At 40.3% G+C, this 23,425-nt stretch overlaps 1 protein-coding gene across 1 annotated transcript; it reads right to left on the bottom strand.

Annotated features, from left to right (window-relative positions):
• Positions 1–1,571: 1,571 nt before the first annotated feature.
• LOC115105128 (cytochrome b5-like) lies at positions 1,572–19,281 on the bottom strand. The gene is made up of 5 exons (XM_029626770.2): positions 19,033–19,281; positions 11,124–11,252; positions 7,505–7,534; positions 7,227–7,249; positions 1,572–6,831 (listed from the first exon to the last, which is right to left on the bottom strand). Exons 1-5 carry the CDS (start codon positions 19,165–19,167, stop codon positions 6,750–6,752), a joined length of 399 nt encoding a protein of 132 aa, XP_029482630.1. The 5' UTR covers positions 19,168–19,281; the 3' UTR covers positions 1,572–6,749.
• Positions 19,282–23,425: the final 4,144 nt, after the last annotated feature.

The raw sequence follows: 23,425 nt of genomic DNA, 5'->3' as shown, positions 1-23,425 counted from the left end.
GTTCGTATAAGCTACCATGCATACATCTTTGATGGTAGTAGTCAAAGTCGTTTTGTAATGCAGTTGATTGGTAAGGATGACATAAACATGCTTTGGGATTGACATCCATACAAGCATCATGCTCCGTTTTGTACCTCAACATAGTGTGAAATACACATAAACAATAGCCTAAATGTAGGTTAATTTCGCTGGGTGTAATGAGGAGATTCAGGATCCCCCCCCCCATGGCCCTTTCCCCCACATATTTCCATGGCAATTCCATAGTTTTTTGTAGGCAGTAACTCTGCAATGACTTGGCCAAAGCCTATAGGGAAAATAATGGTGTTTTTGTCTGTTTTTTTAAATATTTTTTATAAACACCAAGAAATAAGGTTTGTGGTAACACAGTTTTAGGAGATCTTACACATTTTGTTCTATTTATGTGCTTGTTTTGATTGGATAAGTGCTTAAAAAAAAATCATATTAAGTTACTTTAGGTGATGAAGATTATCTCATAGAACAAAACCTAATGTAACTTTGGTACATTTTTAAGCATTTATCCATTCAAAACAAGCACATAATTCCTCAAGGTTATCTTAACTGACTGATGTTATCTAATTGAACAAAACGTATAAGATCTCCTAAGCCTGTGTTAACCTCAGACTGTATTTTCAGCATTTCCCAGAACCCCATTCATTTCCCCCACAGGAATGGATGAACGAACCAGAGGTAACTAATTTCTGTTGTTTAGGACTATAAGCTGGCGAGCTCTATTCAAGCTTACGAACAGCTCACCTGCAGACATTGTGAATTTTAAAGCACTTATCCAATCAAAACATGCACATAAAGTGCATAAATGCTTCATAATTCATAAAGGTCATGTTAACGGACTGATATATCATAGAACAATACGTATAAGATCTCCTAAGCTTACAAACAGCTCACCTGCAAGGCACGCTGGAGCGTGTGCTAAAGAGGCATTAGGGTATTGGGCTATAAAGTCATCAAATTATACATGATCAAAATTGTCATTCAATATTAACAAATTCACGTTTTAATGCCAACATCTACATGTAGTTTGGTGACAATATAATACTGTAGGCTATTTTTGCATCAGAAAATAAATAGACCCACATTCGAGACCCTTTCAAACCCTTGATATGAAAATAACCTAGTAACCTAGATAGAATAGGCCTATACTTGTTTGTTGCTCAAGAATGATCATTACTGTGATTTCAGCCACAAAAACAACATTGCATTGATAAGTGATAGCCTTCTGTGTTTCCAGTTGCATCACAGTAGATAAAACCTGTCACAAAATCCATATAGGTCCTCTGCACAGACATCATGCAATGACATTTGGTTCACTTTGTTGGATTGTTCACCATATTTGGCCAAGCAAGTAGTAATATCTGTTAACATCAACAGCATCTCGATAATCAAATCACACATTTCATTAAAATGCCTATATTGTTCATCTCTGTGTAGATGATATCACATCACATGTTTCATCCAGAATATGAAAGTGACAAGTTTCCTCCTCATTCAAACCTAGGGCTCTCAATAAAATAAAATATATACTTGCAAATAAATCATTTAAAATATTTTATTTAACTAGGCAGTTAAGAACAAATTCTTATTCGCAATGATGGCCTACAAGGGAACAGCGGGTTAACTGCCTTGTTCAGGGGCATAACAGATGTTTTACCTCGTCAGCTCGGGGATTTGATCCACCAACCGTTTGGTTACTGGCGCAACACTCTAATCACTAGGCTACCTGCAGCCCCACAAATAGGTAAGAACTACTGACACAAACAACCAAAGCTTCCCTGATGACATGCAAAGTCCTAGATGTGGGCTCTATACCACATTTTAATAATGGCCACTTTAATAATGGAACACTAGTCCCTTTACTAATGTTTACATATTGCTTTACTCATCTCATATGTATATACTATTCAACTGTATTTTAGTCAATGCCACACCAACATTACTCATCCTAATATTTATAGATTTCATAATTCCATTATTTTACTTTTATATGTGTGTGTTGTGAATTGTCAAGATACTACTGCACTGTTGGAACTAGGAACACAAGCATTTTGCTACCGCAATAACATTGCTAAATATGTGTGACAAATACAAGTTTTCCACTAGATGGTGCTCTATAACTATTCTACAAAGCCACAGACAAATTATAATGGGAATGCACAGAGGTGGGTTTTGCAAAAGTAATACCCAATCAAAGTATGATAATAAAAGTTAGAGGAATGTTACAAATTAGCATACTTTTGATGGTTTAATACCAGCTGTTTCTCTGTGGACCAAAGCTTAATTGTTGATATATGATCAAATAAACTACTTTAAAACACATTTTTTTGAATTATTTTATTGAAAAAACAAAAATGGAAGATGTCAAATTACTTTTGAGCAGCTGTAGAACATTCAGTGGCGAGTTCCCCTGCCTTCTAACACCCTGGCAGTTTAAAAGCAGGGACAACCATGATATTTTACCATAAGAAAAAACACATTGTACTGGTCATATGGGGTCAACTTAATCCCGATTAAAAATGGCTCCCAAAGTGTGAGTCTCGACACAGCAGTCACTTAAAATCAGTGCAAGAATGTGGCCTTCTCTATGGAACATTGAGACCCATGTCACCAGAAATGTGGGACCAGTGGGTTAACAGTTTTGCATACTGGGTTTTGGGACCATTCGGTGCAGTTTTGCATATGTTAAAATGCAAAGGTAAGATGTGAAGCACATAAGATATTATAGGCTGCTTTTATAAGCCTAAACTTCCATGTTCTGTTTCAATAGCAGGGTTACAGTATGTTAGAGTAATAGTGATATGACAACATAAACATATATAAAAAGGTAACTGCCAAAATCATGGAAACTCAAGTAAATACAAAGGGATACAAAGTATATTGAAAGCAGGTGCTTCCACACAGATGTGGTTCAAGGGTGAATTAAGCCATACAAATTCCATGTATAAAAATGCTTTGCCCGGCCAGTGGATGACAATGCCCCCATCCACAGGGCACGAGTGGTCACTCAATGGTTCGATGTGCATGAAAACGATGTAAACCATATGCCATGGCCATCTCAGTCACCAGAGGGGTATCCTACGAAGCAGATGAGGAGTTAGGTAACTTTAGTCAACTCGGGCTAACTGGACATACGAAAGTGGTTCACCTTTTAGCCAGGTAAATTTCTATGGCAACGAATCCTTCAGAACTAACCTGCTCCGGCACAGGCTAACTCACTACTAACTCCACTTACTGAATGAAATGACTGAGCTGTGAGTTGAGACCAGTGAAATCAGATACCCTCCTTGCAAAGATTGCATTATTTCATTATAACTTGCCCATGGATTGATGTTTCAGCATTGTCTCAATGAAGAGTTTGGCGTTTGACTAGCCATGTACGACAGGCATACACAGTTACAAGCCTGCTAGAGTTAGAGGTAAGCAGAGGAGCAATATCCACCGTCATAGTAGATGAAGCCTGAGCTGGAATGTGAAGCTAACTGAAGCCGGCAAGCTTTAGAAAACACTGAGTAGATCTAGCTTGCTTCATAGAATACCGCTAAAGATTTCAACCCAATTGAACACTTATGGGAGATTCCGGAGCGGCGCCCGAGACAGCGTTTCCACCACAAATAACAAAGTACCAAATTATGGGTGGTGTCGCATCCCTCAGAGCTCCAGCTGTTCTGGCTCATGGTAGCCCAATGCCATATTAAAACACCTTTTTTCCCTTTATTTTGGCAGTTACCTGTCGATTTCAATTTTACATTCTCAATACATGAATCTACATTTGTCTAAAATCTCCATATGTAAATACGTATTTTATTTATATATACACAGTCATGTGAAAAAGCAAGTATAACCCCTGGAAAGTAGTCTTAAAAAAATACATACATAACCAGTCAAAAGTTTTGGACAGACCTACTCATGCCAGGGTTTTTATTTATTTTTACTATTTTCTACATTGTAGAATAATAGTGAAGACATCAAAACTATGAAATTACACATATGGAATTATGTAGTAACCCCCAAAAAAGTGTTAAACAAATCAAAATATATGTTATATTTCAGAGTCATCAAAGTAGCCACCCTTTGCCTTGACAGCTTTGCACAATCTTGGCATTCTCTCAACCAGCTTCATGAGGTAGTCACCTAGAATGCATTCAAATTAACAGGTGTGCCTTGTTAAAAGTAAAATATTTTAATGTATTTCCTTAATGAATTTGAGCCAATCGGTGTTGTGACATGGGTAGGGGTGGTATACAGAAGTTAGGCTTATTTGGTAAAAGACCAAGTCGATATTATGGCAAGAACAGCTCAAATAAGAGAAATGATAGTCCACCATCACTTTAAGACATGAAGGTCAGTCAATCTGGAAAATGTCAAGAACTTTTCAAGTTTCTTCAAGTGCAGTCGCAAGAACCATCAAGCGCTATGATGAAACTGGCTCTCATGAGGACCACCCCTGGAATGGAAGACCCAGATTTACCTCTGCTGCAGAGCATAAGTTCATTAGAGTTACAGCCCAAATAAATGCTTCAGTTCAAGTAACAGACACATCACAACATCAATTGTTCAGAGGAGACTGCGTGAATCAGGCCTTCAGGTCAAATTTCTGCAAAGAAACCACTACTAAAGGACACCAATAAGAAGAGACTTGCTTTGGCCAAGAAACACGAGTAATGGCCAATAGATCGGTGGAAATCTGTCCATCGGTCTGATGAGTCCAAATTTGACATGTTTGGTTCCAACCGCCATGTCTTTGTGAGATGCACAGTAGGTGAACCGATGATCTCTGCATTTGTGGTTCCCACCGTGAAGCATAGAGAAGGTGTGATGGTGCTTCGCTGGTTACACTGTCAGTGATTTATTTAGAATTCAAGGTACACTTAACCAGCATGGCTACCACAGCATTCTGCAAGTGATACGCCATCCCATCTGGTTTGCGCTTAGTGGGACTATCATTTGTTTTTCAACATGACAATGACCCAACACAACTCCAGGCTGTGTAAGGGTTATATGACAAAGAAGGAGAGTGATGGAGTGCTGCATCAGATGACCTGGCCTCCACAATCCCTCGACCTCAACCCAATGGAGGTGGTTTGGGATGAGTTGGACCACAAAGTGAAGGAAAAGCAGCCAACAAGTGCTCAGCATGTGGGAACTCCTTCAAGACTGTTAGAAAAGTATTCCAGGTGAAGCTGGTTGAGAATGCCAAGAGTGTGCAAAGCTGTCATCAAGGCAAAGGGTGGCTACTTTGAAGAATCTAAAATATATTTTGATTTGTTTAACACTTTTGGTTACTACATGATTCCATAGTTTTGATGTCTTCACTATTATTCTACAATGTAGAAAATAGTAAAAATGAAGAATGAGTAGGTGTCCAAACCTTTGACTGGTACTGTATGTGTAATGTAAATGGCTATTTGAGCTAAATTCCAACTACATTCATTGATAAAGGTAACCCAATCTAACAAATCACATAAAATTAACACTTTGAATATGTTATGCAATTAAAATAAACAAAAATCTAATTTCCTTATGCAGAAAAGATTGTACACCCCTACCTTTACCATCACATAAAATTGCTAAATTTTTTACCAGAACCGGTGGAAATTATTAGAAAATCTTTAGAGTGTAACTTGGGTGGGTCCAGCCTTCCAAAAAGATTAGAAACTTGGTCTGGTTTGGTCTTAACCAATTCAGCCCAAGAACTGACCGAAAGATGCTCATAGAAGTCTCTAAGATCCCAAAGGTAACATCAAGGGATCTACAGGCCTCTCTTGCCACAATTAATGTCGAAGTGCCGGAGTCAACTGTCAGAGAGTGCACAAACTTGGCCTACATGGGAGGTCAGGAAGAAAGAAGCCTCTTCTCTCAAAAAAGAAAATCAAGACACGACTGACATTTGCCAGACCACACTTGGGTAAAGACCAAAACTACTTGAACAATGTGCTCTGGAAAGATGAGTCAAAGTTGGAAGAAGAACCTCTTACCAACTGTAAAGCATGGGTTTGGTAGCATTATGGTTTGGGGCTGATTATGGAATGGTTGAGTCAAGGCTCAGATCTCAATTCTGTCGAAATGCTGTGGGGGGACTTGAAGCAGGCTGTGCATGCAATAAAGCCCTCGAACATGGCACAGTTGAAGCAGTACTGTAAAGACGAGTGTGCAAAAATGAATCCCAGTCGATGTAAGAGACTGATAGACAGTTACAAAAAACAACTACATTAAGTTATTTCAGCCAAAAGGGGGCAACACCAGCTACTTATTTTTTCAGCAGTGGAATTGCATTTCTGTACATTTTTTATGAATAAATGATTGCAAAGTAATCATTCAGTGTCATTGGTTAAACTAGGTTACCTTTATCTGTCAATAGTGTTAAAGTGAAGATTACATATCCATTTGTCCATATATGTTTAAAAAAATATTTTAAAAATCCAGGAGGTGTACTTACTTTTTCCACGACTGTATATATCAATATGTAAATCAGGAGAGGAAAATGAAGGTTAACACAATAACAAAATTATATGACTTCATTGACATGATGCCGAGCGATTGGATGAAAACATTAAATTAACCCTGTGTACTATAGTACTGCATATGAGCTGTACAAATCCCAAAAGGCAGCAATGGTTTCTCAGGGATCAAACAAACGCAGGCTCTGTAGCTGTCATTCTGAAACCAGTTATATTGATTGACATTTGATTTGCAAAGGTGACGTACGGATGGCGCAGTCACTTCTCCGACGTGTACATTTGGTACATCACCGTGACGACAGCCGCAGCCAAACAAGGGATCAACCAGTTTGTCCACCAACTGTTGAGGAGTGAGGAACAAGAGCTCACATACAATACATCAGTAAAACCATCAGCTGAAAGTGTACAAAAGGTGATAAAACACAAATGTCATAGAAAAGCAATGTTGGTTCCCCATTAGATCACTGCAACAAATAGAAGATATACTTTATTCATCCAGACGGTAATTTGTCATCTGCGATTACCCAACCCCTCTGCTATACACACAAACAAACATTAGGTTGGAGAAGCTGGAGCAGAGATTTCTAAACAAACATGAGGAACCACATTTGCTTACATAAACACAAGCATCTGAAGCAACCATTACTCATGTAGATGCAAACTTGCAAGATTAAATTGTAAATTGATTTAAAACCAAGAAACTGAAGGGAAAAAAAATCAGGGGTGCCTACATACCTAGAGGTTTCCTTGAGTGGTTCCTGCAAGAAAATAAAAAAGTGCACAAATATTTACACGCATGTCTCAGTATCTTTGAGTAGGCCTATCTTTATGATACATTGTGAATGTTTCATATGTGCTGTACATGTCAACTACAGGCGTTTTCAAAATGGCTCTTGAGTAAGGCAGCTTGCTGTCGAAACCTAACACCTTAGTATGTGTGCTGGAATATGAGTAGCGTAAATTGTCACATTTGAGATAGTTGCCTGATATCCACATGAATTTGTTTTACTTACTGAAGGTTTGTCAATCTTCAGTCGGTCATCCTACACGAGAGAGTGAGGGAGATAGAAGAAGAGGGAGAGTGGAGAGTGGGAGGAAAAGAGAAAGGTTGTTTATTATGCTATGAGAGATGGCAGGTATTCAACAAATATAGGACCAGGCATTCCTTCCCCTTTAGATTACACTAGATGTGTAAGAAGCCTGAGAACTAAATTATTTATATCCTCAGCAGAAAAGCAGTCTACCAAAACAAACTAGACAGATTCTTTTGCAAATAAGTGTCACATCAGCCAACTGAAACCAGAATGATTAATCAATCATACCATTGCCATGATGTAGCCTACACATGTTATGCTGTGAAATCTAACATTTCACACTCAGAGGTGTCTATTTTAACAGAACTATGGGACCACTGAAACTTCCTACATAATATCATGGTCATCTGCATTCAATCAAGATGACATCCAGAGAATAAAAGGGTAGCCAATGGCATTCAATGAAGACAACAGGGCAGAAAACACAATCACAATACCCTACACTGTTGTGTTCAGCCAATCTACTCCACTCACAGTGCCAGACTTGTCTTGAGCAGCGCCTCACACTCAATAGGTCACAGGAAGACCAACCAGGTCACCCGTGATACAAGTCAGTATTCAAAGTTTATCCATGTCTGAGGAAATTGGGATATGATGTGGAAACCGGCCACTAGGGGGTAACAGTCTTACCTTCAAGTAGGTTTTGATTTTGCTAGGGCGTTGAGGACGGTGATGGCAGAGGGGTGTAAGCATCTGCCTCTGATTCCAAAGGTTGCAAGCTTGTATCCAGCAATAGAAATTTGTTTGACATTTGTTTTTAACCCAATCCCAAACCTTAACCATAACCTTAAAAATGTGGCCTACCATTTAACCTTAACACTTTGAAAGTTGATGTTTGATAAAAATAAACGAGTGTCTAATTCTGACGTGAGACTGTGAGCTGGCATTGTGCAAGGGCCTGTGCGGTCGCTGTCGAATAGTAACTTTATGGTTGTCTGGGTGTTTTGTTTTTATCTGTATTCTAACAATCTAGTCCCACGCTTCCAAAGAGAGATGAATTGTGCCTGCTTGCCCTGCTAACTCTGAAATAGAATACAACCTATAAATTACTTTGTTCCTCTGGGATTAATTAAAACAAACACTACCAATAGAATAGAGGACTGGGCATGCCCCCATTCTCATCGACGGGGTTGTAGTGGAGCAGGTTGAGAGCTTCAAGTTCCTTGGTGTCCACATCACCAACAAACTAACATGGTCCAAGCACACCAAGACAATCATGAAGAGGGCGCAACAAAACCTATTCCCCCTCAGGAGACTGAAAAGATCTGCCCGAATCCTCCTCCAAATTTCACAGCGGGTGTGAGACACCGTGACTTGTAGGCCTCTCCAGGTCTCACACCCACAATGAAATTTGGTGGAGGGTCGCTGATGATCTGGTGGTTCTTCAGCAAGGCTGGAATCGGGCAGATTTGTCTTTGTGAAGGACACATGAATCAAGCCATGCACACGGTTGTCCTGGAAGAAAACTTGCTTCCTTCTGCTCTGACAATGTTCCAACTCTGAGGATTGGTTTTTCCAGCAGGACAATGCCCCGTGCCATACAGTCAGGTCAATCAAGGTGTGGATGGAGGATCACCAGATCAAGACTCTGTCATGGCCAGCCCAATCTCCAGACCTGAACCCCATAGAAAACCTCTGGAATGTGATCAAGAGGAAGATGGATGGTCACAAGCCATCAAACAAAGCCGAGCTGCTTGAATTTTTGCGCCAGGAGTGGCATAAAGTCACCAACATCAATGTGAAAGACTGGTGGAGGGGATGCCAAGACGCATGATAGCCGTGACTGAAAATCAGGGTTATTCCATCAAATATTGATTTCTGAACTCTTACTAAGTTAAAACATTGGTATTGTGTTGTTTAAAAATGAATATGAACTTATTTTCTTTGCATTATCCGAGATATTTTTTGTTATTTTGACCAGTTGTCATTTTCTGCAAATAAAAGCTCTAAATGACAATATTAGAGATTTGGGAGAATATAGAATAAAACAAAACCATTTTTTTTTTACCCAGATCATACCTGTAAATAGTAAGACCAAAGAAACTGATAATTTTGCAGTGGTCTCTTAATTTTTTCCAGAGCTGTACACTCAGTTTATTAGGTACACCCATTCAGTACTGGTTTGGACCCCCCTTTCCCTCCAGAACAGCCTGAATTGTTCAGGGCATTGATTCTACAAGTTGTTGGAAACGTTGGTCCATGCTGACGCAATGGCATCATACAGTTGCTGCAGATCGGACGGGGGGTACATTCATGCTGCGACCAGCCCATTTCCATCTCAATGTTTCTCCACTCTTCTATTGTCCAGTGTTGGTGATCGCGTGCCCACTGGAGACGCTTTTTCTTGTCTTTAGCTGATAGGAGTGAAACCCTGTGTGGTTGTCTGCTGCAATAGTCCATCCGTGACAATGACAAGTTGTGCCTTTCGAGATGCCGTTCCGCGCCATTATTTTCCTGTTTGTATCCTGCCTGTTAGAGTTCACGATTCTTGCCATTCTTCGACCTCTCTCTTGTTTTTGCCCACAGGACTGGATGTTTTTTTGTTTGTCGCACTATTCTCAGTAAACCCTAGAATGGTGCATGAAAAGTCAAGGAGGTCAGCCGTTTCTGAGATATTGGATCCGGCCCGCCTGGCACCAACGATCATACCACTCTCAAAGTTGCTTAGGTCACTCATTTTGCCCATTCTAACAATAAATCGAACACTAACTGAATGCCTCGATGCCGGTCTGCCTGCTTTATATAGCAAGCCACGACCATGTAAACTATCCAGTGAGTGTATTATCGATGGCTTACATCAAATTTTGGGTGGAATATTGGCTGTATGGTTCATAAATTATAGTATATTATATTTATTTTCCTTATCTCATGACAATTTGTTGAATGATGCACACATCATGTAGCCTAGCCCATAGGCCTATATGCTTTGATAAGGTTTGTATCACAACTAAAATGGCCAAATAACTTACAACCAGTGTAGAGTCTAACTGGTATACATAGGCAGCATGTGAGTTTAGTTTGGGGAAGATAATTTGCACCATAAAAATGCACCTTTATAATAGTGCATTAAATACATGAATCACATTTGTGGTCACTTTTCAGAACAGTCACACTTATAGCTTACTGCGATGTGTGCATTTTGATGGATTTGATGAAACCACAAATCTTTCAGGCAAACAATGTTTCCTTTTGCTCATGGGTGTGGGAAGGTGTACCCAGTGGTGTAGTGGAGGGTAACTGTACGGAAAACACGGGCTACGCACCATTTTTATTTTGCTCGCGTTTACCTACCTTTAGTGTAAAAATGCATTGAAAAGTTTAGGGAGCGTTACTTTACTCACCGGGAACGGCGATTAGCGCTTACCCACCTATTTTCTTCACTACTACAACATCACTGTGTATACCCCTTTCTGTCCAATGAGGTCATTTCTGATGATTTATGGGACAGACCCCTTTTGGCTCAAGAGCACCCCCAGAGGCAAACGTTTTCTTATAGCCTATAAATAAAATAAAAAACAGGTACGGAAGGAGTGCTTACTGGATGCAGTTCTCCAATGACCATGTTGGCAGCCATCTCCCTGGCATCTGAGGAGTGTCCGACATCTTCAAAGCTCTCTGTGGCATCGCCGCCGGCCTGCTCTCTCAAGACCTCCTCTCCACCTGGGTGCTGTAATATACATGTCAGAGTCAATCAATTTAGGCTTAATAAAACGCATTCTAGGTGTCCATTCTCATTGTTTTGCACTAAACCTTGATGCTAAGCTGTAGCTTTATAGACAAAACCACATCTTGGATCAGTGGTTCTCTGTGTTCAGACTAGGGCAGGGATTCTCTAACTTTTTCACTCAAGCCCCCCTTCCAGCATTGGGGAAGATGTTGATGTGGCGCAGGCATGACTTCTATGGGCACAAGCACTGTTCACACCTCTCTTGTTGACAGAGAAAAAAGTTGTTCGCATATTTCCTGTAATTCTGAACATTTTTAGAGAAAATGTTAAAGCAAATTTTCTTGCAATTCTATACATTTTGCCATGTCCAATGAGTATTCATATGATATTTGACTGACTAAAACATTACAACTAGCCCATGTCAACTATAAAACATTAGCTGACATGGGCTAGTTGATCTGAACATTTCTGAGAAGTTATAAATAGCTCAGATATGCAATGACTGACATGACAAGAGGAAAACTGATGATGCACTTCCTAATTTCGAAATTACACCTAAGGCTGTTACGGTGACCGTATTACCACCAGTCACGAGTCAAATTCCAGGTGACTGTTTAGTCACGGTAACTAGCCTTCTCCAAGCTCTGATGCTGCTGATGGTCATTAGTACCAAACTTGCTGGTAGCCTGGTACTTGGCACTATTGTCCCTCTAATATCAACGCAAATGTATTCGAAAAATCTAACCAAACACTCCATGATGTTGCACATCTTTTCTATAGGCTATGCAACTGTGTGAGAGAACAGCATTTTGATGGCCTCTATTAAAAGGAGGATCCCATCAGCTTTATATAGGCTAGGCCTACGATATTTGTTAACAACTTTCCTAATGTTAAGCACATTGCATCAACTTACAACAGGAGTATAGCCTACCAGGCTGGCATGAAAATGAACCAAATCAAAACTAATTTCACACATTATTTAGTATATGTAAACACAACATTAAATAATTAATTATCTGATGGGTGACAATATTAGCCCATCACTGTTGAATGATGCACACATCATGTAGCCTAGCCCATAGGCCTATATGCTTTGATAAGGTTTGTATCACAACTAAAATGGCCAAATAACTTACAACCAGTGTAGAGTCTAACTGGTATACATAGGCAGCATGTGAGTTTAGTTTGGGGAAGATAATTTGCACCATAAAAATGCACCTTTATAATAGTGCATTAAATACATGAATCACATTTGTGGTCACTTTTCAGAACAGTCACACTTATAGCTTACTGCAATGTGTGCATTGCTGAGCTTATAGTGTGAAGAAATAAACTATTAGGCAATCAACATTTTAAGCTAAACATTCTAATCTGTTGCATCAGCCTCATTGCTTTTTAAAAGTTTTTTGATGAGTGGTTGTATTCATTTGGGATCTATAGCATCCCACAACTGTCCCAGTGTATGTTTGGAATATTTATTGACCAATAGAATAGCTCAAGTTTTGTACTATGGGGGATAGTAGATTGACATAGGCTAGTGGTTTTGCGGTTTATTAGGCCTACTCATCTTGTTGGCTGACGAAAAGTAGGCTAAATGTGGACAGTTCTTCTAACATCTTCAATATGCGCCTCGGAATTCGATAAGAGGGACGCGTGCAGATGCCTCCATGATGTATCCGTCTTCACTTGTAGCCTACTTAGCTGATATGCCTGTGAAAAGGACCCCAATCAAGTGACGGGCATTGGCTAATAAGAATTGAGAATTCTGAGAAAGCCACGTGAGTGAGGTTTTTTGGAGCTCGGCAGCCAGGAGAAGAGAATTACAATTACTATATTCAGCCCAAGGGCACAAGGGCCACAAAAGGCATTTTTCGGGGGCATTATGGCCACACAAGGGGGATGCCGCTAGGAAATTCAAGGCCTGGTGAGAATATTATCAAATGCTTGTCAAAATTGTGAATGAGAGACTGATGAAGTGTGCGCAGCCTGCACAAGAAACAAAACAGAGCGCATGCCTTTCATGCAACTTTTTTCAAATCATTAGTCGAATCAGTCGGCCTTAGAATGCATTAAAAATGTAAACATATAGCCCAACATTTGGATCACAACTAAATTAAGGAGGAGCTGTTCCTTTGTTAACTGCTCAACACAGAATAGCTGTATGTGTGCACTTTGGAAATCGTTAGGATATTTTCTCCATTCTCTTTTATTCAGCTATGTTCAATTGTATTCTACCTACTACTACAAATAATGCCACGGAATTCTAAGCTAATCTTGTCTGCTTAATGAACTAGTGTAGCCCACAGCCATACGGCAAAGCCATATCAGGGCCCAACATAAGGACAACTCAAAGTATGCTATTCTCTTCTTCTGAAATATACTTTTTCTGTAGACCCTTCTAAAATAAATAATGGATTTATTGTGATGTGTAGGCTATATTAAATGGATTTATTTGACTTTTTAAAATGAAGATGTTCCAAAGGTCTGCATCAGTGGCTTGTAGGCTGTGTGGAAGCCAGGAGAATGTGTCATGGTCAATTACTGAGAGATCGGCGGTTATTTTGTTGACAATCACCGGCTGACAAAATTTCATGACTACCACAGCCCTAATTGCACCTTGTGCACTCTACGAAGACAACTTTCAAGAGTAAGAGTAAGTTGAAAACCGGACAGAGTTCCGTTTGGGGGGGGGGGGGGGGGGGGGCGCACAGTTTGGGAACCACTGGACTAGGGTGTCCACAACATTAGGTAGATCTGTAATTTTAGTATCCAAGTTTAAATCATATTTAAATCCTCTTTCAGCAAAACCTATTCTGCTAGTTACATGCGTTATTCAAGACACAGAGGTATAGAATTTTTTGTATAATATTATAGAAACTTGTGAAAAATCTTGAACACACACCTATATTTTGGGGGAACACAGGGTCAGCAACAGCGTAGCTCTGGAGAAGCCCTGGAGAAGTTAAGGGTTCCATTTCTTGCTCAAGGGTAAAACAGTAGTGGATATGGTCTGAAACCAGAAGCCTTCCAATTGTCAGTTCAGTTCCCACTCTTCATCACCCAAAGTGGGACTTTAACCAGCGACCTTCTGGCTAATGGTCTTCCTTCATCACCTCTGAGCTACTTATCCTGTACTATCTGATTGAAAGATTAAATTAATCTGTAACCAGGACAATGTGTGAACTCGGATAGGAATTGTGACTTGCCAGGTTTTGGGGATATTCAGTGTCCACGATTGAACACAGTCTTTCAAAGGACGGATCAGAAAGCTTGCGGACTGCTTTACTTGTCTAAACTATTTTATCTGCCCTTATCTTATTGTCCATAGACTACAATGTAATAACAATAAACTAGGCCATCCAAAGTGCAAAGAAACCCAGGAGAGAAAACATATCAAATTGTATTTGTCACATACACATGGTTAGCAGATGTTAATACAAGTGTGGTGAAATGCTTGTGCTTCTAGTTCCAACCATGCAGTAATATCTAACAAGTAATCTAACCTAACAATTTCACAACAACTACCTCATACACACAAGTGTAAAGGAATGAATATGTACATAAAAATATATGAATGAGTGATGGCCGAACGGCATAGGCAAGATGCAGTAGATGGTATAGAGTACAGTATATACATATGAGATGAGTAATGTAGGGTATGTAAATATTATAAAGTGGCATTGTTTAAAGTGGCTAGTGATACATTACAGACATTTTTCCATTATTAAAGTGGCTAGAGTTGAGTCAGTATGTTGGCAGCAGCCACTTAATGTTTGTGATGGCTGTTTAACAGTCTGATGGCCTTGAGATAGAAGCTGTTTTTCAGTCTCTCTGTCCCCGCTTTGATGCACCTGTACTGACCTCGCCTTCTGGATGATAGCGGGGTGAACAGACAGTGGCTCGGGTGGTTGTCGTCCTTGATGATCTTTTTGGCCTTCCTGTGACATCGGGTGGTGTAGGTGTCCTGGAGGGCAGGTATTTTGCCAACGGTGATGCGTTGTACAGACCTCACTACCCTCTGGAGAGCCTTACGGTTATGGGCGTAGCAGTTGCCGTACCAAGCGGTGATACAGCCCGACAGGATGATCTCAATCGTGCATCTGTAAAAGTTGTGAGTGTTTTTAGTGACAAGCCCGAATTTCTTCAGCCTCCTGAGGTTGAAGAGGTGCTGCTGCGCCTTCTTCACCACGCTGTCTGTGTGGGTGGACCATTTCAGTTTGTCCTTGATGTGTACGCTGAGGAACTTTTAAAAAAACTTTCCACTCTCTCCACTACTGTCCCTTCAATGTGGATAGGGGGCTGCGCTCTCTGCTGTTTCCTGAAGTCCACGTCAATCTCAATCTTTGTTTTGTTGACATGGAGTTTGAGGTCACTTTCCTGACACCACACTCCGATGGCCCTCACCTCCTCCCTGTAGGCAGTCTCGTCGTTGTTGGTAATCAAGCCTACCACTGTAGTGTCATCTGCAAACTTGATAATGGAGTTGGAGGCGTGCATCGCCACACAGTCGTGGGTCAATAAGGAGTACAGGAAAGGGCTGAGAATGCACCCTTGTGGGGCCCCAGTGTTGAGGATCAGCGGGGTGGCGATGTTGTTACCCTCAAAACCTGGGGGGGGCCGTCAGGAAGTCCAAGACCCAGTTACACAAGGCGGGGTAAACAACCTAGAACCTAGCTAGGTAAACAACATGTAAGATCACACACACGTTAGTTGGCTGGCTCGTTAGCTGATGGGTGCTAGTTAAACCACAATGAACAGTGCCAAATAATGTCATTACTACCCTGCATAAACCTGTTGGGAGCTGACCAACAGCTAGCTAACATTAGGCTCTAACTAGCAAAGCTAATGGATTGGGGATATGAATAATAACACCACACACAACGTTAGCTAGGGAGACATCCAGCCAGCTAATGTTAGCTAGCTAACAGTACACTTTAGCTTAATACATGTAACTAGCTAGCTAGGTAAACAATTAACCTAGCTAGGTAAACACCATGTAATATCACACACACACGTTAGCTAAAGTTAGCTAGGGAGCCAGGCAGCTAACACTAGCTAACAGTACACGTTAGCTAGAGATATGTAGCTAGCTAGGTAAACAATGAACCTAGCCAGGTAAACATGTAATATCACACACATCACAAGCCAGCCAGCTAACGTTAGCTAGTTAAACAACAATAGATAATAACGGTATACACGTAGCGTTAGCTAGGGAGCCAGCCAGCTAACATTAGCTAGCTAGCTAACAGCACACTTGAGTTTGAAATGAAACCACTCTTTCAAAATTAGTGTAATATCTGAAAATGGAGCTAGCTAGACTATTTTACCCGTATACATCATCATGCATGATGGACGGGTCTCCCTGTTAGGGAACCATGCCACAAATGCCCTTAGTTTGAAGACGTAATCCGGAAACAGGTGTTTTCTCCATCTCCTTAGCTGTCATACTCTAATTCCACTGGTTTCAAAATTTGATCCTCCAGAAAGTGGAGAGCAACACTTATGCAGCTACATTTAAAAAAGCCGCGTTCGCCTCCTTTTTGGCAGACCAATCCGAACTCCTCTCTCGCCATGTCCAGCCCACTAATTATCTCAGCCAAACATGGCTAGTGGGAAGTTTGCTTACTTTTTCTGTGGTTTACCAAGAAGGCTCGAAATTTAACAATTGTATTCGTATTTACAGATGAAATACAAGTTTGTTATTAATGGACATGAAAGTTCACATGTTCCAGAAGGCATTTCTGCTAATTTTTAAAAAAAAAACATAAATTTAAAAATAACAAACATTCAAATGGCTATCCTGCGAAGTCGTGACTTGCGACATACGCCTAGTACCTGAAACGGGTCACATGAGAGGCAATTTAGCATTTAGGATTCTTTATCTGTAATGGTTATGATAAATAAGCCATTGTTGCATGAGGTTGGCATATTGATAAATGCGCACATATTTTTTTCCAGTGCGGGGCGATTACTCAAAAAAGAAAATCATGCGAGTACTCAAACAGTCACTAAAGTTCAAATGACCATCTCTAATTGCAATTCGACATTTATTGCGATTAGATACTGGGATTTTATTGCAATTCAATGTTCCAAACATATTGCTCACCATATGTCTGCTGCAGAGGGCCAAGAGAAAACAAGTTTTGATCAGTCATGGAAATATAAGCACTGAAAACAAAATAGCTCCTTATTTAAAAAGAAGATGGAGAACAAGCTACGAATGAAAAAATAATATTGCAATATTGTCAAAACGATACATTGTCGTTTCCCCCCCTATCACTATTGTACCAACCTGGACCCAGGTGTACACACAACATAGTACATGTAAATCTGTGACACTCAGATTAGTATGATCCGGTATGTTACGTTTCGTTTGGTATAGATTCATTTGTGAATGTCCATCATCCATTTCATATGATACATGTTACAAATTACAATTCAGATGATACGAATTGCAAATCGTACAATATGTTACAAATTTGCCAGACGTTAAATATGTTACAATGTACAATTTGTTAGGTGGCTAACGTTAGCTAGGCTAGGGTTTGGGATAAATTGAAGGTTGTGGGTTAAGGTAAGGGTTAGCTAACATGCTAAGTAGTTGCAAAGTAGCTAAAAAGTAGTAGTTGCAAAGTTGCTAATTAGCCTAGCAAAAATATTTCAAGATGTGATTTGAAACACGCAACCTTTTGGTTGCTAGACAATCGCATTATATGCTAACCTATCCTCCCCGACCAAACTCTCCTTTCGTGTTTGGCGTAACCCTTGTAAGTCTAAACCCTTAGATCATGGAATTGTTTTAAGATCGTCATAAAATGTATAACTTAGCCTCTTGATTTAGAATTTTAGGCATATACATTTTTTTTATGAAACATTGAATTGAACATGGAGAGACAGCAACCAACCAAGCTTACTCGCACTATAGTAGAATAATAGCTGCTATAGCTATGTCATTTATCATCCAATATGACTACGTAGTACCGGTCTTGACTGTATCAAACCAGGGGAAGCTAGTTAAGTTAACTAGCTAGGCTAATTGAGTCTGCATGCACTTTATTGTCCTACTCAGTTACAAACAACTCCATTCAGAATATAAAGTAGCAGCCTAGTTGTTGGCTCTTGGTCATTGTAGCCGATCCTTCTCCTTTTAACTATGAATTCAATCTTCCTCCATTGATTAGATGTATCCTAACTTTTGCCCTACACGGAGGCTCTAGAACAAGCGACACGCACAATTCATGAAAATCAAAGAGCAGCAGCATAAATTATGCCATTTCTCTCCCTCTCTCTCTAATGCAACAGCCTTGCGTAACCATACCAAACATAGCCTGTTATCACACTAATTTGACTGATTATGTTTACTGTGTTACGTATCGTTCCGAGGCCAGGCTGATACTTTTTTTGTTTTACTCTAAAGTTCGTGCGTCGTTCTCCCTATCCTCACATAATGAAAATGTATTTATTGACTTCTCACACAATAGTACGAAATGTTGCCATGGATAATTACCTGTTGGCTATGGCTATTATGGATAAGCATATATTAAGTCAAATGTGATGGGCTATAACATTGGGGGCGGCAGGTAGCCTAGTGGACAGTAACCGAAAATTAGCCAGATCGAATCTCCGAACTGACAAGGTAAAAATCTGTCATTCTGCAACTGAACAACGCAGTTCCCCTGTAGATCGTCATTGTAAATAAGAATGTGTTATAAACTGACTTACCTAGTTTAAATAAAGGTTTAAAAAAACATGAACTATTCGTGTAGCACAATTTTCTCACCTCCTCCAAAAATGTGGTGACATCGTAGACTTTATGGTTGATTATAATCCATGTACTCTTGAATGAATTTCGTTCCTCGATTTCCGACAATCGGTAGTATTTTACAGCGTGTCCGTTCTCGTCTTTATCCTCCATTTATCTTGTCAATAAATATATCTGATATGAATGTGAATCCAGAATGTTACAATCTATCAAATGATTCGAAGTAAGAACAGAGTTCAGAGTTTTATTGTAGGTCATGGTGCGTATCAGGAACCGCCCATAGATTTGCCCATGATTGCGGTGATTGGTTATTTTATATGTATTTTTCATTCGGGGGCTCTCTTATTGGTGTAACCCATGTCAGTCTGTCCCTGAAGAGAAAACTCATTCATGATGATGAGTAGGCTAAAGTTCATAAAAGTTCATCTCGAGGACCTATTTCTTACGCAATAAAACAGATAGGCATGCCTTTCTACCTGTGCATTGTGTAGGCCTATTGCCTTATTCCCCAAAAATATGCTAACAAATAACGAAATGGGAAGAGAAAAAAAAGAATAAGAAAAAAATATATATATATAACGATATGGGGGACGTGCGGCTCTAACTATTTGTTCTTTGGGCTACTCTATATTCTAATGTAAAACAATAAATACATACAAAACAGTATACTGTAGGATTTATGGGCTTCAGTAAATGCTATTGATTGATTATACATTGGTTGGATAACCTTGATAATTCTGTGATTAAACATCCACTCCAGCAAATCCAATATTTCGAGCTGAAAGATGATGGCCAAAGTTTACACATGATGTAGCACAACAGTTTAAGTCAGTACGTCATCTTTAGTCAAAGTATGATACACTATATACACAAAAATATGTGGACACCCCTTCAAATGAATAGCTTTGGCAATTTTAAGCCACAACCGTTGCTGACAGTGTACTAAAGAGCTCAGTGACTTTCAACTTGGCACCATCATAGGATGCCACTTTTCCAACAAGTCAGTTTGTCAAATGTATGTCCTGCTAGAGCTGCCTGGTCAACTGTAAGTGCTGTTATTGTGAAGTGGAAATGTCTAGGAGCAACAACGACTCAGCTGCAAAGTGGTAGTCCACACAGTCTCACAGAAAGGGACCGCCAAGTGCTGAAGTGCGTATGCAAAATACACATATGTATGGTCATATTCTTTATATTTTATTTTGTTTGTAATTTTATGGGGCCATCCCTTGTAGAATTTTCTAGGCCTCCTAGGAATTTGCATTTAAAATATTGTGTATTAGTATTGCCACTAGGGGGCGCTGTGGCGTCAAATGGGAGCATTAGTGAGATTGTGAGTTCTTGGAGATTTCTTCTTCAATCTTGGAGAATATCTACTACTGAACACCACTAACATTTCTCCATCTCATCATTTTATCCTGTTATTTCAGGTATGTAGGCCCAGAAAACTGTAAAGACAATGCCTTCATCAAACAACACTGTTTCACAAAGAATCAGTGACATGGCAGGAGATGTTTTGAAACAATTACTGCTTCCCATACATGCCAACAGATGTGGCGGGCCTAGCACAGCTCCTGGTATATATCAGTTACGTTTATGGAGGGTCAATTAAGGAAGACATCCTCTTCTGCAAACCATTGGAAACCAGGACAACATGAGAGGATATTTTTAAAGTACTGGACAGCTTTGTGACATCAAATGGACTTGGTCAAGACGTGTTGGTATGACAGGGAGACAGTGGAGCGGTAATGCGCGTGCAAGCAGTTGTTCCCAATGCCACTTGGGTACACTGCAGCATCCACGAGAGGCTCTTGCTGCCAATGGAATGCCTGACAACTTGAAAGATGTTTTGGACACTACAATAAACATTTTTTACTTTGTTAAAACTCAATACTTTGTTAACTCTCGTGCATTTTCTGCATTATGCAATGATATGGGCAGCGACTATGTAAAGCTTGTACAACATACAGAAGTGTGCTGGTTATCAAGGGGCAAAGTATTGACATGTTTTTTTAAATTTAGAGACAAGCTTAAAATGTTCTTTACTGACCATAATATTCACTTGTCTGACCGCTTGCATGACACCGAGTTTCTCAGACAACTGGCCTATCTGGTTGATGTTTTTTCTCGCCTGAATGATCTGAATCATTGAGGCTATGATTAAGAAGTTTGAGCTCTTTTCTGTCTGCATTAACAAGGACAACACACAGGTCTTTCCATCATTGTAGGATTTTTTGTGTGCAAATGAACTCAAGCTTACGGACAATGTCAAATGTGATATAGTGAAGCACCTGAGTGAGCTGGGTGCGCGAGGACGCAGGTACTTTCCTGAAACGGACGACAGACACAACTGGATTCGTTATCCCTTTCATGCCTTGCCTCCAGTCCACTTACCGATATTTGAACAAGAGAGCCTCATCGAAATTGCAACAAGCAGTTCTGTGAAAATGTAATTTAATCAGAAGCTACTGCCAGATTTCTGGATAGGGCTGCGCTTAGAGTTTCTTGCCTTGGAAAATCGCGCTGTTAAGACACTGATGCCCTTTGCAGCCACTACCTATGTGAGAGTGGATTCTCAGCCCTCACTAGCATGAACTAAATACAGGCACAGACTGTGTGTAGGAAATGATTTAAGACGGAGACTCTCTCCAATACAATCTAACATTGCAGAGTTATGTGCATCCTTTCAAGCACACCCTTCTCATTAAACTGTGGTGAGTTATTCACAATTGTTGATGAACAAATTAGGTTTAATATGTAAGATGGCTAAATAAAGACAAATTATTGATTATTATAATATTATTATTTGTGCCCTGGTCCTATAAGAGCTCTTTGTCACTTCCCACGAGCCGGGTTGTGACAAAAACTCACACTCATTCTTATGTTTAATAAATGTATCGTATAGTGTGTGTGGCTGACCCTGGTGCTAGAGGGGGTACGCAGCTGGAGGTTGAATGTTTGAAGGGGTACGGGACTATAAAATGTTTGGGAACCACCGAGCTAGAGGATAGAGGTATAGCTCAGCTACTGTTTATGCAATATGTTGTTGTTTATGTCTAAACAAGGTGACTCAGACGTCAAGTAAGACAATCATACGGTCCAAAATGTGTACCTACACACAGTGTATCAGGATTTAGCTACAAAACACATCGGCATCAGAAGGGAGTTGAGACTCCTCACTGATAACACTGTGTCTGATGAAGCATTGCCGAGGCATGTGATAAAAATAACAAGCGATGCGAGTGAGAGACAGCGTAGATTGGGCCAAATTTCACGTCGTAAGACGACAATGCCCAGCTCGAAGCTGATGAAGTCAAAGTTGAGCAAAATACTGAGCTAAAGAGCAAAAACAAAACTATCCAGCAACTGAGCGCTCAAGTCGAGGCCCTAAGAAATGTTATTGAATCCTTGAAGCAGCCCAAAACACCAGAACATTTGTGTCAATGTACTTCCAGTAAGCCAGCGTTTCAAAGAAGAGAGACCATACAGCTGTTTAAGATGTGTAGAGAGGCGCAATGGAATGCCACCATTTCTTAGCATGTGGAGAAGAGGAACACCAAGCTGTGGATTGTCTGAAAAAACTGAAGTGTTCGGGAAACGGGGTTTGGTCATTGCAGGAGGACAGCGAGTGGCCAGCATAAACCAACAGTCCCAGCCTGATGCAGTTCACGCACCCAATCAAAATCAAGTCAACTGCACAGTTTCATCACATACTAGTCAGCCAACACAAGGCAAAGTAGTCCAGCTAGTTGGAAAAAAATATATACTCAAGTGTTACATGAATGGCTATTCTGTAAACATTCTGCTATACACACACGGGTGCGCAAGTGAGTATTCTGGACCACAAATGGAAGGAAAAAGACTTACCTGATCAAAAAGTCAGACCACTGACCGAACTCATGGGAACAAAGCCCATGTCATGGCTGTCAATGGAGATGCTATGCCTTTCAATGGTTGGGTCGAGGTGAGGATGGACCTCCTGGGAAACGGTGATCCAGATCTGTCAATACAGGTACCGTTTCTGGTCACATGACACTAGAGAGACCACTCCTAGGGTTCAATGTCATCCAAGAGCTGATAAGGGGACAACATAGTGGAGCACAGGTGCTGCTTACAATAGCCAGCCTGCTTGGTGCAGCTCTGGAGATCCAGGGAGAACAAGCTAATGCAATAGTAAGTTTCATACAGACCCAGAACACTGACGATGACCATACTGAGGTGAAAGTAGGGTTCCAGGATGCTGTCATCCGCCAAGGCCAAGTTGCTCATGTCAAGTGTAAGGTGCCAGTCAGTTTTAATTTATCCAACCAAGTTGTTCTGTTTGAACCACATGAAGTGAGCGCACAGCTGGAGCAACTAGATGTTGGTGAAAGCCCTTCAACGCCACGGAGTGAAGCTGAGACCAAAAAAGTAT

This window comes from Oncorhynchus nerka, linkage group LG22 (assembly GCF_034236695.1).
Source record: "Oncorhynchus nerka isolate Pitt River linkage group LG22, Oner_Uvic_2.0, whole genome shotgun sequence".
Taxonomy (NCBI): domain Eukaryota; kingdom Metazoa; phylum Chordata; class Actinopteri; order Salmoniformes; family Salmonidae; genus Oncorhynchus; species Oncorhynchus nerka.
This window is presented reverse-complemented; position numbering and strand designations above follow the sequence as displayed.

Bases quoted from the DNA above. Each gene is read 5' to 3' on its own strand.
- LOC115105128 (XM_029626770.2), bottom strand. From the start codon at position 19,167: ATGGAGGATAAAGACGAGAACGGACACGCTGTAAAATACTACCGATTG. The intron at 7,250-7,504 runs GTAAGTAAAACA...ATTTTCTTGCAG, and splicing joins TGAAGATTGACAAACCTTCA to GAACCACTCAAGGAAACCTC. The intron at 6,832-7,226 runs GTATGTAGGCAC...ACTCCTCAACAG, and splicing joins CCACTCAAGGAAACCTCTAG to TTGGTGGACAAACTGGTTGA.